The sequence below is a fragment of the Ovis canadensis genome, chromosome 4, assembly GCF_042477335.2.
Source record: "Ovis canadensis isolate MfBH-ARS-UI-01 breed Bighorn chromosome 4, ARS-UI_OviCan_v2, whole genome shotgun sequence".
In the NCBI taxonomy this organism is placed as follows: domain Eukaryota; kingdom Metazoa; phylum Chordata; class Mammalia; order Artiodactyla; family Bovidae; genus Ovis; species Ovis canadensis.
This window is the reverse complement of record NC_091248.1, coordinates 70,473,315-70,489,528: the sequence shown is the minus strand read 5'-3', so window position 1 is coordinate 70,489,528 and position 16,214 is coordinate 70,473,315. Positions and strand designations below refer to the sequence as shown.

The following is a 16,214-nucleotide window of genomic DNA, read 5'->3' as shown; positions in this document are numbered from 1 at the left end:
ACCACAGGCTCCTCCATCCATGGGATTTTCCAGGCAAGAGTACTGGAGTGGGTTGCCATTGCCTTCTCTGGGAATCAAGACTGCTGGGAGAAAAATCAACAACCTCACATATGTAGATAATACCACTTTAACGGCAGAAAGTGAAGAGGAACTAAAGAGCTTCTTGATAAAATTGAAAGAGGAGAGTGAAAAAGTTGGCTTAAAACTCAACATACAAAAAACTAAGACTGTGGCATCCAATCCCATCACTGCATGGCAAATATTAACAGACAGGAAAAAAGTGGAAGCAGTAACAGACTTTATTTTCTTGGGCTCCAAAATCCCTGTGGATAGTGACTGCAGCCATGAAACTTTTGACGCTTGCCCTTTGGCAGGTATGCTATGACAAACATAGGCAATATTAAAAAGCAGAAACATCGCTCTGCCATCAAAATCCGTATATTCAAAGCTATAGTTTTTCCAGCACTCATGTACAGATTGAGAGCTGGACACATCTATACATGAAAAAAGGCTGAGTGCTGAAGAACTGATGCTTTCTAGTGCTAAAGAATTGATGCTTTTCAGTGCTGAAGAATTGATGCTTGTGGTGCTGCACAAGACTATTGAGAGTCCCTTGTACTGCCAAGGATATCAAACCAGTCAATCCTAAAAGAAACCAACCCTGAAAATTCATTGGAAGGATTGATGCTGAAGCTGAAGCTTCAATACTTTGGCCACTTGATGTGAAGATTCAAATTATTGGAAAAGACTGATGCTGGGAAAGGCTGAAGGCCAAAGGTAAAGGTGGCAGCAGTGGATAAGATATTCAGATAGCATTACTGACTCAATGAACAGGAATTTGAGCAAACTCTGGTAGATAGTGCAGGACAGGGGAGCCTGGCATGCTGCAGTTTATGGGGTCGCAAAGTGTCACATCCGACTTAGCAACTGAACAACAACTATCTTAAAGCAGCATGAGGATTAAATATACTTAAAGTACAGAGAACAGAGGATAGCACATGAAAAAAAATAAACAGCTAATAAATAAGCCTTATTATTAAAATGAAAATATCTCTAGTCATTAATTTTTAAAAGCTGGAAAAATCACAGTAAAGGACAAATTTATGTTCTTATTCCATGAATAAAATTATACTCAGATTATCGCTATTGTTCTAGGAAATAAAAGCATCTATTCCTGTTTCATAGTGTTCTGCAGAAAAGATAAAACATTAAATTGAGTATAAGTTTAAGCTAAAAAAAATAGTGACCCTCTAATTGAGACCTAAATATCTCAAAACTTTAGGAAGAGAAATGAGACAAAACAAAAAACTGTGAAATGTAAACTTCTGGTTTTGGCAACAAATTTGAAAACTCTGCTCCTGGTGCCAAGTGAAATGATATGGCTGTCTAGCCATCTTGCTAGAATTGAAACTGTGCTGCATCCGTGGATTCCCTCCTTTCCTAGGGTGTGAAACTATCTTGTTACATCTGTCAAACCCAGTGATTGCTAGAGCTTCCCCTGAAGAGAAATTAACTGTGATTATGGTTTTTCTGGTTTGGGTCAAAGGGCTCCTCCAAAAAGTTGCCTCAAAACCCCATGGACTCTGCAAATGACAGTGGGTGGCAAGGAAAGGCATATAAAATCTCATGTGAAAGATTTCAGAGAAAATCGCTAAACAAAACAGCAGGCCGTGGGGAATATGCTTCCTTGGGAATCTGGACACTTTCCTCCCTTTTTTTCCCTTATGTGAACTGTCAAGTATCGATTTTAGAAAAGCCTATGGCTGAGCAATAAAACTATCATCAAATGGCTATGGTACTGTGTTAAGTATTAATACTTCTTAATGACTTATTTAAGGAAAAAAGTGTAAAAGTGGAATGCAAATAGCACATTCAATGAACATAAGATGAACTGCAGGAAACAACAGCTGTAATGTTGCATTTTAAAACTGCAATGAGATTATGAACAAAACACAACAGAGGTTAATGGTAAAATTCCAGCTTTTTAATGTAAATGACTTGGAATGATATTACTGTCTTCACTCTGAAAATGTTTCATTAAATTCAGTAAAGCTAACAAAAAATAAAGCTGTTCCCGTGGGATCAGTCAGAGATTCTACTCAAATGAGGTCAAAGATTCCTCACATATGACATCAAAAGATAATCCATAAAAGAAAAAAATGATAAATTAAGACTGTAGCAAAATTAAGAACCTCTGCTCTTCAAAAAAAAACAAGAGAAAAGGTCAAACACTAGGAGCAAATATTTGAAAGTCAAATATCTAATAAGGGACTTATATCTCAACACATTAAGAAAACAAACAACCCAATTTTAAAAGTAGCCAAGAGATCTGAAATTTTCAAGACAAGCAGTAGCATGAAAAGATACTTAACATCATTAGCTACTAGGGAAATAGAAAAGAAAACCACAAAGAGTTACCACTACATACCTATCAGAATGGTTCAAAAACAAAAACAAAGGGATAAATCCCATATACTGCAAGTGAGAACACAAAATGGTACAGCAACTTTGGAAAACAGTTTGACATTTTCTTATAAACATGACTCATATGTCTATCATACAACCCACACAGGTAAAATAAAAACCTATGTTAACACAAAGCCCTGTCTGAACGTTTACAGCAGTTCTACTTAAAAATACCAAAAACTAATTTCAGTTTCGCTCAATTGAGTGTGAGACTTTCACATAATGGAATACTGCTCAGCCATAATAAGGGATAAACTAAAACAATATAGCTAAATCTCATATGAACTATGCTAAGTGAAAGAAGCCAGACTCAAACAGATATGCACTACATGATTTCGTGTATATGGCACTCTAGACAAAACAATTCCGTTGCCAAGTACTGATGGGTGGAGAGGGACTAACTAGAGAGGGGCAGGAGGGAATTTTGGGGTGATGGAACTGCTCCATATTTTGATTGTACTGGTCATAAAACTATGTGCACTTGTCAAAATCACAGAATTGTACACGAAAAAATAAAATAACCCCAAACTACTGACATGAAAAAACCTTAAAATGAAAAAAAAAATGGCTAAGTCTATTTGGGGAATTAAGTCACAATTGTGCTCCACGAGATTAGTCTCATGTTTACATCTGTTTGGTTTTACTCTTCTGGTAGTAAAATGAGACAGATTTGACTGTCTAAAAATACACTTTAAAAAATAAACCTACTCTAAAATGTTTTGTTAATAACAAATGCCTACTAGGCCATCAATTCAATAAAATCGATTACTCTACATTCCAATCTGCTCCCTTCATTCTGTCAACATTTTTTAACATTGACTATCCACCGTCAGAACACTCATCTCTACATTTCATCAGCTTATTTCAAATTCTCTTTAAGTTTTACTTTTAAATAAGATCTGTTTTTCCCTTGATACTTCTATCAGTCATATCCTTACCACAGCAATTTTTCTGTCACCTTAGTCCAGGTCCTTATCTCTTGATCCTAGCTAGTCTTCCAGATTTTAGTGTTATCTCTGCTTTCATTCATCCTACCTGTGGCTGACTAACTCATCTAAAGACTAGTTTCTCATTTTTACCTGGACTGCCCCCACTCAACCAGTGGAACTGTTTTTCAGTGGAAATCCATCCACTGAAGTATATTTTAATGGGACAGAGGGGAAAATTAATTTGACACTTTAGTATTACTGTCACAGAAATATGAAAAAAATGGGTTTAGATTAATTATTTTAAAAAGCTTCCCTGATGGCTCAGACGGTAAAGAATTTGCCTGCAATGTGGGAGACCTGGGTTAGATCCCCGGATTGGGAAGATACCCTGGAGAACGAAAGACATACCCACTCCAGGATTCTAGCTTGGAGAATTCCATGGATATAGGAGCCTGGCATACTACAGTTCATGGGGTCACAGAGTCAGACACGATGGAGTGACTTTTAAATTAATTTGTATCTGTATCATTTAGGAATGTTGAGCAAAAGCAGTTTGAGAAAAATCTAATTGAAAGAAGAGTGGCAAGCAGCTGAGGAGATACCCCACGTCCAAGGTCAGGAGTGGAAGCTGTGAGGAGATACCCCACGGCCAAAGTAAGGAGCAGTGGCTGCCCTTTGCTGGAGCAGCCGTGAAGAGATACCCCACGTCAAAGGTAAGAGAACCCCCAGTAAGACAGTAGGCGCTGAGAGAGGGCATCAGAGGGCAGACAGACTGAACTACCATATGATTCAGAAACTCCACTCCTGGAGATAAATCCAGAGAAAATCATACCTTGATAAGATATATGCACCCAATGTTCACCACAGCACTATTTACACTAACCACGACATGGAACCAACGTAAATGTCCATCGAGAGATGAATGGATAAAGAAAATATGGCACATATATACACAATGGAATACTACTCAGCCATAAAAAGAAATTGAATAATGCCGCTTGCAGCAACATGGATGGACACAGAGATTATCACATTAAGGGAAGTAAATCAGAGAAAGACAAATATGGTATCACTTATATGTGGAATCTTAAAAAATTATGGAATGAACTTATTTACAATACAGAAACAGACTCACAGACCTAGGAAACAAACTTAAGGTTACCAAAGGGGAAAGGTAGGGAGGGAGGGATAAATTAGGAATCTGGGAGTAACATACATAAACGATTATAGAAAAAATAGTTAAACAACAAGGACCTACTATATAGCATAGGGAACTATAGTCAGCATTTTGTAATAACCTATATGGGAAAAGAATCTGAAAAAGATTGTGTGTATGTGTATAAACTGAATAACTTTGCTGTACACCTGAAACTAACAACACTGTAAATCAACTAGACTTCAATTTTTAAAAAGTTAACTGCATCAAAAACACAATGCCTGCATCACGGCCAGAAGTTATCAAATAGCAACTAATGCATACAAAACTCTGATGGAGGCCTTCCCTGGTGGTCCAGCAGTGGACAGTCCACCCATCAATGCAGGGGACACACTTCGATCCCTCACCTGGGAGGATTCCACATGCCAGTGCAACTAAGTCATCGCACTGTAACTACTGAAACCCACATGCCCTAGAACCCATTCTTTGCAACAAGAGAAGCCACCACAATGAGAGGCCAGTGCATGGCAACCAGAGAGCAGCCCCCGCTTGCAGCAATGAGAAAAAGGCCATGCATAGCAAGTAAGACCCGGCGCAGCCAAAAGGAATAAATACCAATTTTGATAGATACACATTAGTCTTGAATAGCTAAATTAATACGTTGCTACTCAATGGGTTTACTTCTATCTGCATCATTTTTAAGATTTTTAGAAGGTCTGCAGAGTTTTAGGCTCTCCTCCCAAATTACTTAATTCTAGTCTTCAGAACTTTAACAAGATCTCCGTATGATTCCTATGTATATCAAAGTTTGAGAAGCACTGGCCTAAAACAAGAGTTGACAAATTCTGTTTAAAAAGCTAGATAATGTTACATTTTGCAAGCTATTAGGTCTCTTTTTTAACTATTCAACTATGCTGCTTACCATGAAGATAAAAAGGTCAATACATAAGAAAGTATAATTAAAGATGTATATACACCTAGAAAAAACAGAGCCCCAAAATACTTAAGGCAAGAAAATGACAAAATTGAGAAATACACAATCGAGTCATTTAACAGAGATTTTCAGTATCACTCTCTCAGAATTAAACAGAAAATCAGCAAAGACATAAACACATGACCACCACCACCAACAAACTTAACCTAGCTGACATTTACAGAATGCTTCAATCAACAACAGCAGCAACTTATTCTTTTTAATCAAACATGATGTACTCTCCAGAAGGGAGCTTCCCTGATGGCTCAGTGGGTAAAGAATCTGCCTGCAATGCAGGAGACAAAGGACATGCAGGTTTGATCTCTGGGCTGGGAAGATCCCCTGGAGAAGGAAATGGAAACCCTACTCAAGTATTCTTGCCTGGGAAATTCTCACGGACACGGGAGCAGGGCAGGCTACAGTTCATGGGGTTGCAAGAGTCAGACTCAACTTAGCGACTAAGCGCACACACACGTTCTCCAGAATAAAACACATGACAGACTACAAAACAAGTTTTAGCAAAACACTAAAATCATAGAAACTATGTTCTCCAGTCACCTGGACTTATATGAGAAATTAATAATAGAAAAAGTCAGTCCTGGGTGTTCACTGGAAGGACTGATGTTGAAGCTGAAACTTCAATACTTTGGCCACCTGATGCGAAGAACTGCCTCATCTGAACAGACCCTGATGCTGGGAAAGATTGAGGGCAGGAGGAGAAGGGGACAACAGAGGATGAGATGGTTGGATGACATCATGAACTCAATGGTTATGGGTTTGGGCGGACTCCGGGAGTTGGTGATGGACAAGGAGGCCTGGCGTGCTACGGTTCATGGGGTCACAAAGAGTCGGACAGGACTGAGTGACTGAACTGAACTGAATAGAAAAAATGTGGGAAATCCCCCAAAGATTACAGTATCACACAACAAACTTTAACATAGATCAAAGAAGAAATTTCAAGGAAAATTAGAAAATATCTTGTGAGACAGCATAATACTATTTTAAGGATAAGATATATAGAACAATGAAACAAAAAAGAAAGCTAAGAAACTGTTTTTGGACAAAGGTGCCAAGGCAATTCAACAAGAGAAAGCATAGTCTTTTCAGCAAATGGTGTTGGAACAATTAGAAAGCCATGTTAAGAAAAAAAAATTCCTTACCTCATACAATAACAAAACTTAACTCAAAATGGATCGCACAACCTAAATGTAAAAGCTAAAATGATAAAACTAAAGAAAACAATAGGAGAAAAATCTTTGTGACCCAGGCCTGAGCAACATTTCCTTAGATAAGATCCTAAAAACTGCAGTACATAAAAGAAAAAGTTGCCAAACTGGATTGGTAAAGTTAAAAGTTTGCACTCTTCAAAAGATATCATTGAAAAAAAGAAAAAAAGACTTCTGTGGTGGCACACTGGATAAGAATCCATCCGAGAATCATGGCAGAGGAGACAGGCTCAATCCCTGATCAGGAGGATCCCACATGGCATGGAGCAGCTAAGCCCAAGCACCACAGTTGCTGTGCTCTGGAGCCCACGCACCCCGACTACTGAGCCTGTGTGCCTAGCGCCTGTGCTCTGCAATTAGAGAGGCCACCGCAAGAGAGGGTGGCCCCCACTCACCGCAAATGCCAAAGTCTATGCAAAGCAATAAATGCAAAGTAACAAAGACCCATTGCAGCCAAACAGAAAAGAAATAATTAAATTTTTTTTGAAGGAGATAAGCCACACAGCAGAAAACTTAAAGTGAAGTCACTCAGTCGTGTCTGACTCTTTGCGACCCCATGGACTGTAGCCTACCAGGCTCCTCTATCCATGAGATTTTCCAGGCAGAAGTACTGGAGTGGGTTGCCATTTCCTTCTCCAGGGATCTTCCCGACCCATTTCCAAATCATATACCTGATAAAAGACTTCTAGTAAGAATATAAAACAAACCCTTAAAATTCAATTGTAAGACACAAAACCCAATTTAGATCAAAAAAAGATTTAAACAGATACGTCAGCAAAGGTAAATGAATGCACACACATTAAAAGATACTCAACATCAGTCATTAGAGAAGGTTTAAATACATTTAAATTTGATTAAATGCAAATTAAAACCACAATTAGTAACCACTCCACATCTATACTGAGGGGCATTCTCAAGTAGATCAACTTTAGGAAAGGAGAATGGAAGGTAAGAATCTGGAAACTGATTGTCTTAAAATTATCTTTGCTGACATACTTGATGGAAAGCTTCTATATGCCTCTTGGTAGTACACATACCAAGCTTAAGACCATTTGTATAAGAAAAGAGGAATTTAGTGACTTACAAAATATTTGGTTAACAGGATTTGATGATCTGGAAAGGTGTCAAAAAACAAATGAGGCTCATTTGGAAATGAAAAAAAAGTAGGGGTGGGAAAGGAGCAAGCAGGAAGGACAGAGAGTTCTCACCCATCAGCATCGTTCTGATAGTCCTGAGCGCTGGCAAATAGTTTTTTTGGTTTGTTTTTTAAATCATCTGATTGACTCCCACACAGGTTCTGTGCCCTAGCCAGCAATGACTAAAATGCACCATGCCCAGGCAAGTCTCCACACCTTCTCTTCAAACGCTCATATCTAGAAATCACTCCATTGCAACTAACTAGTGCAAAGCAGAGAACTGCAAGCAAAATGCACCTTCATTTTTGCCCTACATCCCAACCTGATATACTCAAATTATAGTATTTTCAAAGTGTAATAATAATTACCGGTTTACATGCCTGCCTCTTCTGCCTCCCATTAGAGACTGTGCCTTCTTTAATGACAGAGGAATTTTTCATTCATCTTGAGATCTTCAGCCTCAGTATGCTATGAGATTTTCCAGGCAAGAATACTAGAGTGGGTTGCCATTTCCTTCTCCAGTGACCCGTACAGTCAATAAATGTTCTGAGAACGGAAGGCTGATATAACTACAGATATAAACTCCAACCATTTAGTTTGAATGTCTTTGTCTACAAAATATATTTTTAAAACATATTGTAGGCAAATGTATTGTAAAACTAATTTTTCCTTTCTTAGGATAGGCTCTAATCTGAAATTAAGAATTTGATATGGGGACTTCCCTGGTGGTCCAGGGGCTAAGGCTCTGTGCTCCCTCCCAATGCAGGCAGCCTGGGTTCGATCCCTGGTCAGAAAACTAGATCCCACATGCCGCAACTAAGAGTTCAAATGCCACAACTAAAGATTCTGCATGTCTCAACGAAGACTGAAGTTCCAACATGCCACAACTAATACCCGGTGCAGCCAGATAAAGAAATAAATCCTTTTAAAAAAAGAATCTGATATGTTATTACATATCTAATCAACTTCTATATAAAACTCTTAGGGAAATGAGACCGATGGACTAGACAGAAGTTAGGCAACCTCGTTCTAGCTAGTACCAGTGACTCTGGATATGTTTTCTGACTTTTGGTTTCCTCATGTGTAAAGTGAAAAAATTAAAGAACAATCTCTAAACACCCTTCAAATGTTAATATTCTAAGAATTTTTAACCCATGAAGTGTTTCATTAATCAACAGTCAGAAGATAGGAGGCATGTCACATGCTGAGTATTCCTAATATTTTCGTACCTCTTGCTAGAAAGCAAATGAAATTATCCTGTCAATATTCATTCAGTACTCAAATCCAGAAACAAAACTAAATAAGTGCCCTGCCCGCGACATCTACTTCTGAAATTGTGAGCTTGACCTTTCAGTTCTAATAATTCAACTCTTGAAGCAAACATTTAATCACATATCATAGGCATTGACATAATAAACAAACTGTAAGCTTACCTGCCAGGAAACTGCTCCCAAAATTGCTGTTGCAAGAAGACTGAAAAAAACTAACTGCTCTGAAATTAAGCAAAAATGACGCATCCCTTTGGATGCCATGATTCTGTCAAGGCTATTGTTATCTACTCTGTGGGTAAAACATACCTTATGGCAGTCATTTAATTTGGTATGGAATCCCCAAAGAGTTAAAAGAAAAATAATATGGCAAATCATCCAGAAAATTCCAAAAATGGAAAAGCCTGGTATTACAAAATACCAGAGATGAGTGTCTCTAAGTTTAAATGCTGAAAGAATGAAAAATGTAAGCTCAATCATCCCAGTGAAAACAACTGAAAGTCTTCTGCAAATTCTTCCACGGTACAAAAAGGGTTTCCACCTTTCAGTCACTGAAAGCCCACTAAAATAAATGTCAAGGAAAGGATCAGTTATCAGGCAAATGAAAAAACATGCAAAGGCAACTGGATTTTGGGGAGTTTCCAATGAGGAGAAAAACAGCAAGACTGCAAAAATAACTAAGTTTGGAATAGCTAGAAAAGACTTCATTCTCAGGTCGATAATCAGCATGGCCAAAGCTACAACAAGTAAAATGACACTCAGAGACTTTTCCACCAACATAGTTGTGCTGGCGATGGCAAATCCAACAAGTTCCAGAAATTCAACTGTGGTTAGTAAGGTGGGCCGATGGCGGACATAACCAGAAATTCTCTCCACCAAAGAGCATAATATCCTTAATACTATGGAAGTTAGAAGCAAATATTTGGTTGATTCTTCTTTGACATCATTTTTAAAGGATGAATTATCAAGAAAACACAGGAGGCCAAGCAAGAATCCAAACCAAAGATTGGAGAGACTTAAACTTGCTGCTTCCATTGAAAAATAATAATAGAGTATGCTGGCAATTCCAAGAACAAAAAGACCAAGAATAAAAATGACCAAAATTAAGGAATTTGCTGTTTTTTCCCATCTTACATAGAGACCTAAGCATAGAGCAACCAGTAAATTGATTCTGGCTAAATAGCCAAGGTAACGCACTGAAGAATGCATGTTCACTTCTCTGTTCACTTCTTCCAGTCTTGTCATTGCTAAATAGAGACAATGACTAAAGCAGTAACGCAGTGATTTACACATTAATCTGTCAATCTGGGCTTTCTCCCCACGTTATGAAAATTAACTGCTTGTATTTCATCCAGCAAATCCAATGTATCTGTAACTCCTATTTCAGCACTTTCTCTGGTGGAATTTGTTTACAGTGATCTAAAAAAGAAGAAAAAATATTTCACTGTTAATTTTATGTAATTTACCTTTCACATATATCTTTCTTATTAAAAAATAATGACCAAGTGAGAGATAAAGTTTGTTTAGATACCCAGTTTAAAATCTGACTTGCGTGTATCTAAACGGTAACTGTCTCTGGCTTAAAAACTCTTCAGTTTATCCAAACAAAAATGGAGATTTGTTCCGCTTATCCTATTCTAGGATTGTATGACTAGGTTGCCATCAACAAAAATTTTTCCAGAGATGGTAAGGAATTCACCTAATCTATTTTTATTCCAATATCCAGTTTTTCAACAATGTGCAATGATGAGATATTCAACTCAGCTTAAATGTAGCAGATGGGTCTGGAATAGTGGAAAGCTAGCCAACTCAAACAAAATGAGGGACGTCATTATTACCTCTAACTTGAAAAGCACCAGTATCCAATAACAGGCTTCCCTCGTGGCTCAGACAGTAAAGCGTCTGTCTACAATGCAGGAGACCTGGGTTTGATCCCTGGGTTGGGAAGATTCCCTGGAGAAGGAAATAGGCAACCCAATAGTACTCTTGCCTAGAAAATCCCATGGATGGAGTAGCCTGGTGCAGGTTACTCTGTCCATGGGGTCGCAGAGTCGGAAATGACTGAGTGACTTCACTTCACTCACAGCTTTCTTTAATAATCATCCAATAATAGCAACCATTACCACCTGCCTAAAATCCTCTACATCTTTTTACCAGTTACTTCTAAAATGCTATAAAACCTTAGTCTCAACACTGTTTCACTAATAAACTTATTAGAAGTTTAACTGTATTAAAGTTACTCAGTCACTAAAGTTGATCCATCATTCTCCCTGTACTTTTACCTCTATTAAGTTACTCTGATGATCAAACATACAATCTCTGTAGCAAACCAATTCTGGAACTTTCTAGTCAAAACTGTAAAACTGAAATACTGACCAACATTTATTGTGAAGTACATTTTAAAAACTATGATTTTATTTTTGGAAACTTATCACAACAGTTATTTGTTAAAGGACTCAGATAATTATTTCGATCTTAAGGACCCCTTCAGGTTGCACTTCAAACATGACATCATCAAACAAAATGATTTAACTATTTACTAGATAATTTTCTAGTATGCTATTTCAGAAAACACGATACATGCAAAGGTTTATGGTCACACTGAATATCCACTGAGAACTCAACGAGATTAAAAACTCAAAAAGTAACTACTTTGCAATCAGCTTATTTCTGCTTTCGCAGGACACTAAAAGAGCCAAGAGAAATATGAGATAACCTGAATTAACCCTGAATTACCCATACGGCTGCAGAAGAATGACATTGGATGACAACTTTAGGGTCTCTGGGAGGTTCAAAGTACTATTACTAACTTACAAGTTCAACAAGTATATTTTTTACAGCTAAGTTTATTTAATTAACTAAGAATTAGGATTCTCCTCAATTGTATTTTCAATCATTCCTTAAGATACCACACACCACTAAAGAAAATATCTTCCTTTGGTATATTCAGGTTTTATCTTTCACTTAAGTCTGAGACACTGACACCATCTAGAATGCACTGAATTTTTAAAAACATCAGCACGTGCTATATAATCATTCAACAAATATGCTGGAATTCATGTCCTCTGAGGGGTGATGGTACAGTCTGGGTTCAAAAACTGAACACTGTGGGAGACAAAAAAAAAAAATCACATATCAGACTAAATGGTTGCAACTCAACTCATGAGACATACTTCTGTGTTTCTCTAGTCAACACTCATTCTCTGGGGCTAGGTAAGCCTCTCTTCCCTATTCTCAAATCTCTGACATCTACTTCTGACCAAATTCTCACCAGACGACTCTGTCTCCAATGACGTCATCAAAAGGGAGCTTACCTGAGTTTCCAACACCACAAACTCACCTATATCTACCATCTCCTGATTTAAGAAAAGAAGGCTCTCTGCCGGATAGAAGGCTACATCTTTTAGCTGTACATGTGACTCTTCCTCACGGTCTCTTCCAGAACTTCACACTCTCTCCTCTCTTCCAACTCCTACTACTCTTCTCTTATCCACTGGTGCTTAAACATTTGCAAAGCTCTTTTAAAAAATGATACCAAAAAATATATATATATATACATATATATATATACACACACATACACACATATATACAGAAACAAAACTGAAACTCAATAATCCATCTCCTCCTACAAGTTCAGTCATCTGTCCCCTTGACAGCCAGTATTTGATTGCTTTACTTCTCACATGAACTAAACTACAGTTTCCACCACACAACAACAAACTGCTCTGTCAAGTTCTAAAATAACCTAAATTCCTAAATCACATAAGTACTTTACACTCATTATCTTGCACCTTCATCAAACAACCTTTGACATTTTTGACTCCCAGGGCTTCCCTGGTGGCTCAGAGGGTAAAGCATCTGCCTACAATGTGGGAGACTGGGTCCAATCCGTAGGTTGGGAAGATTCCCCTGGAGAAGGAAACGGCAACCCGCTCCAGTACTGCTGCTTGGAAAATCCCATGGACTGAGAATGGGGTCACAAAGAGTCGGACACGACTGAGCGACTTCACTTTCACCTTCTGCAACCTGCCCTCCCTCTAGCTTCCAAAGACCAGTCTTCAGAATTTCTTCCTAATTCACTGATCTCTCCTGTCTCCTTGCAGGTTCTTCATTCTGAATCTATCCTTTGGATGCTCAAACCCAAGCCTAGGCCCTTCTCTCACTATACACTTAAATGTGTATTAATATATATTAACCTGACAGAAATGAAAGCACTAGCTCTGTCCTGCACTGAGGTAAAAGCTTAGAAAAAAAGTAAAGGAAAACATGTAATTAATAAAGTATAGCACATTCATAGCATCGAATATATGCAGTTACCCTGTTATGGGCCAAAATCAACATGGCAGAATATTATTTTTTTTAATGGCTAATTCACAAAGTCTTTCCCCATTTCGACCTTCTTTAAAAGACAAACATCCTCAATCAAGAGAGTAAAACAACAAAGCAGTGCAATCCTTTTCATTGGGTCTGCCAGCACAAATGATTCAGTGGGAATTACTTGAGAGGCAGATAAAAAAAGGAGCACAGAAGAGTCCACTGATACAGGAAAAGTTAGTAATTGTCAGGTTTGTTTTATAGCATCCTATATACTATTCTAACCCTCCTTTCACCACCTATATTTAATGGTCACCAAGTCCTGCCCACTCTTCCTCTTAGACACTTCTTAAACGTTTCTACTTCTTTCCATCCTCAAGATCACAACCCTAGTTTTAGCCACCGTCATCTCATGGTTGAATGTCTCCTTGTTTCCCCTCTTGCCCTTCTCCAAAAAGTATCCTTTTTAAAGCCAAAACTTGTCACCTCATTCTGTTATGTAAAAACCTCCAAAGGCTTCCCATCACTCTAAGCGATAAAGTCTAAACTCCTTAAAATGCCTTAGGAGGCTTTCCTCATTGGATGTGAATAACTCTCCCACCTCATCTCTTACCATTCTTTGTATTCTAGTCACAGGGATCTTTCAATTCTGAACTACACTAATGCTGTTCCCTCTCCAGGTATACTCCTTTTTCTCCTCCAGACTCCACCAGAGGTCCTCACACCTGGCTCACTCCTACTCTTCAGGTCTCAGCTTAAATCATTTCTTAGGGCAATCACCTTGACTCATTTGTATGATCCACATTCTGTAGAATAGGAAAAATATTGATCATCAACTGTTTAATATCTGCATTCCCCACTAGATCACAAGGTCTCTCAAAGTTTGTCTTCAAAACTGTACACCCAGGGTTTAGCAGAAAGTTTGACTCCAACAAAGTTTGACTCCAAGTAGATAGTCAACAAATACCTGAAGAAACGAAGACTGATACAGAAGTAACTATATTTAATAACAATGTCAATCAGTTATAGGACGCATATTAATATACAAAGAGAATAAACAAGTTGTCTAATAACCCACAACTACGAAGTCACAGAGCGAAGGGAGACTGCATGAACGTTTGGCTTGCTTCTCTCTCAGCCTTACTCCAGCAGTCACTTATCTCATCCAAATTCCTCCAAACCGGCAAGTTCTCTTTTACATCCTTCTAGGGAATGGTTCACTGAGCCCAAAAAACACTATCACATGCATCGTCTTCTGACTCAAACTACTTACGTCCAGTCTAGGGGAAGTGTCAAAAGCTGAAAGAATCTACAGAGCAGCCAGGGTCGGGGAATTCCAGCGCTTCGGTTCTATGAATTCATGAGAACTCTTCTTTGGACCCATCCCACATGAGGAGAAAGGTACCTAGAATATCAAACCCCTCAGCAATACGGCAGCAATAGCAATTCTTCTTCCATTCTGCTTTCTCCTAGGAGGAGGCCTAAGCAGCAGCCTGGCTGTTGGGAACCACAAGTAGGCACCCAGCTGAGTGGGGAACCGCTGGGGGATACGGAGAGGCGCCCTGCCTTCCATCCTCCACCCCACACCATCAACTTCTCCCCAGGCAGATATCCCTACCTCCTTCCCGCGAGGCCGGGCGGGCGGAGCTCGGGGCCCGCACCTCGCCGAAGCCCTGCGCGCTGTCTGTGCCCAGGTCTCACCGCCCCGCCGGTGACCCCTTGTCCCGGCCTCGGCCGCTGCTACCAATGCTCTCTCAGCCCTCGGAGTCGGCCCTTGGGCCAGCAGGGGAAAGGAAGGGCCCTTGCGGCTGAGCCTGCGGTTCGGAGCGGGGACACGGCACTCCAGGGCAGTCGAGTGCCCCACGCCACACGCACTAACACAGACCAGTCTCGTCGGAAACTTTCTCCGTTACTGGCCCGGCTGCGGCCGCCATATTCCCGCCGCCGGATTCGCGACGGTACGGAACGCCGCCGGGGTCAGGCCGCGCTACGCGCTTCCTCCGCGAGACCCGGCAGCCAGCCCCTGGCCCCGCCCAAAGCCGCCGCACTGCCGCGGACCCAGGTGCTCTCCGCACTGAGCGAACGCAAATGGCTCCACCTGATGCACAAGCGGTTGCCTTCTTAGACGTAGAATGGGCGGGGAACTGGTACCTGGAAGACCACGAAGGATCGGCCGTGTCCATCAAGCATCTAGGCCGCCGCTTCGAGTTGGACGGAAACTGGAGCAGGACCGGCAGGCTGGCTACCTAAGGACGATAACTACTGTAGGAGGCGTTGCTGCTCTTTAGTATATATCGCATAATATATGAATTTGTGTCCACTGACCGGCTAAAAGCCTAGGCTCTTTAGTCTCGCCTTCAAAGCCCTTCTGGCTTCATTTTCTAGTTAAAGCCTCCCTTTAGTCCACCGGCTAGGTCTTAATTCCGCCATCAACGCTGAGCTCCCCGATCATGGCCTGCTCCATTCGCTTTCTCCCCCAGTCTCTTACACTTTCACCCGCCCCACAGCCCGAGGGTCCATCTGAGTGCACGGCTGATTCTCTTTTGTATCTGAACTCGCTGAATAAACGTAAGGGGATAGTACTCAGAGGCAGCGTTTCACAACAGCTGTGGAGCTGATGATTTGCACTCTGGTTTCTCCTATTCGTATGTGCGACCTCGGTTTCTCCATCTAAAAAATATTGTGATATTCAGGGAAACTTTCCCCCCGCCCTGGAATCATAAGGTACTCAGAAAGTATGAAT

The 16,214-nt window shown here is 39.9% G+C and overlaps 1 protein-coding gene across 2 annotated transcripts in view; it reads right to left on the bottom strand.

Annotated features, from left to right (window-relative positions):
- TMEM168 (transmembrane protein 168) overlaps nt 1-15,482 on the bottom strand; it is a 55,342-nt gene extending 39,860 nt beyond the window's left edge. Inside the window, exons 1-3 of one of the 2 annotated variants that reach the window (XM_069587992.1) lie at nt 15,090-15,444; nt 10,993-11,107; nt 9,320-10,573 (exon numbers count right to left, since the gene is read on the bottom strand). In XM_069587992.1, the coding sequence (XP_069444093.1) occupies nt 9,320-10,447 (1,128 nt within the window). In that variant the 5' untranslated portion in view covers nt 10,448-10,573; nt 10,993-11,107; nt 15,090-15,444. Of the gene's footprint in view, nt 1-9,319; nt 10,574-10,992; nt 11,108-15,089 lie in introns of both variants that reach the window. The other variant, XM_069587991.1, reaches the window with a different exon arrangement.
- Between the last annotated feature and the right edge of the window lie 732 nt (nt 15,483-16,214).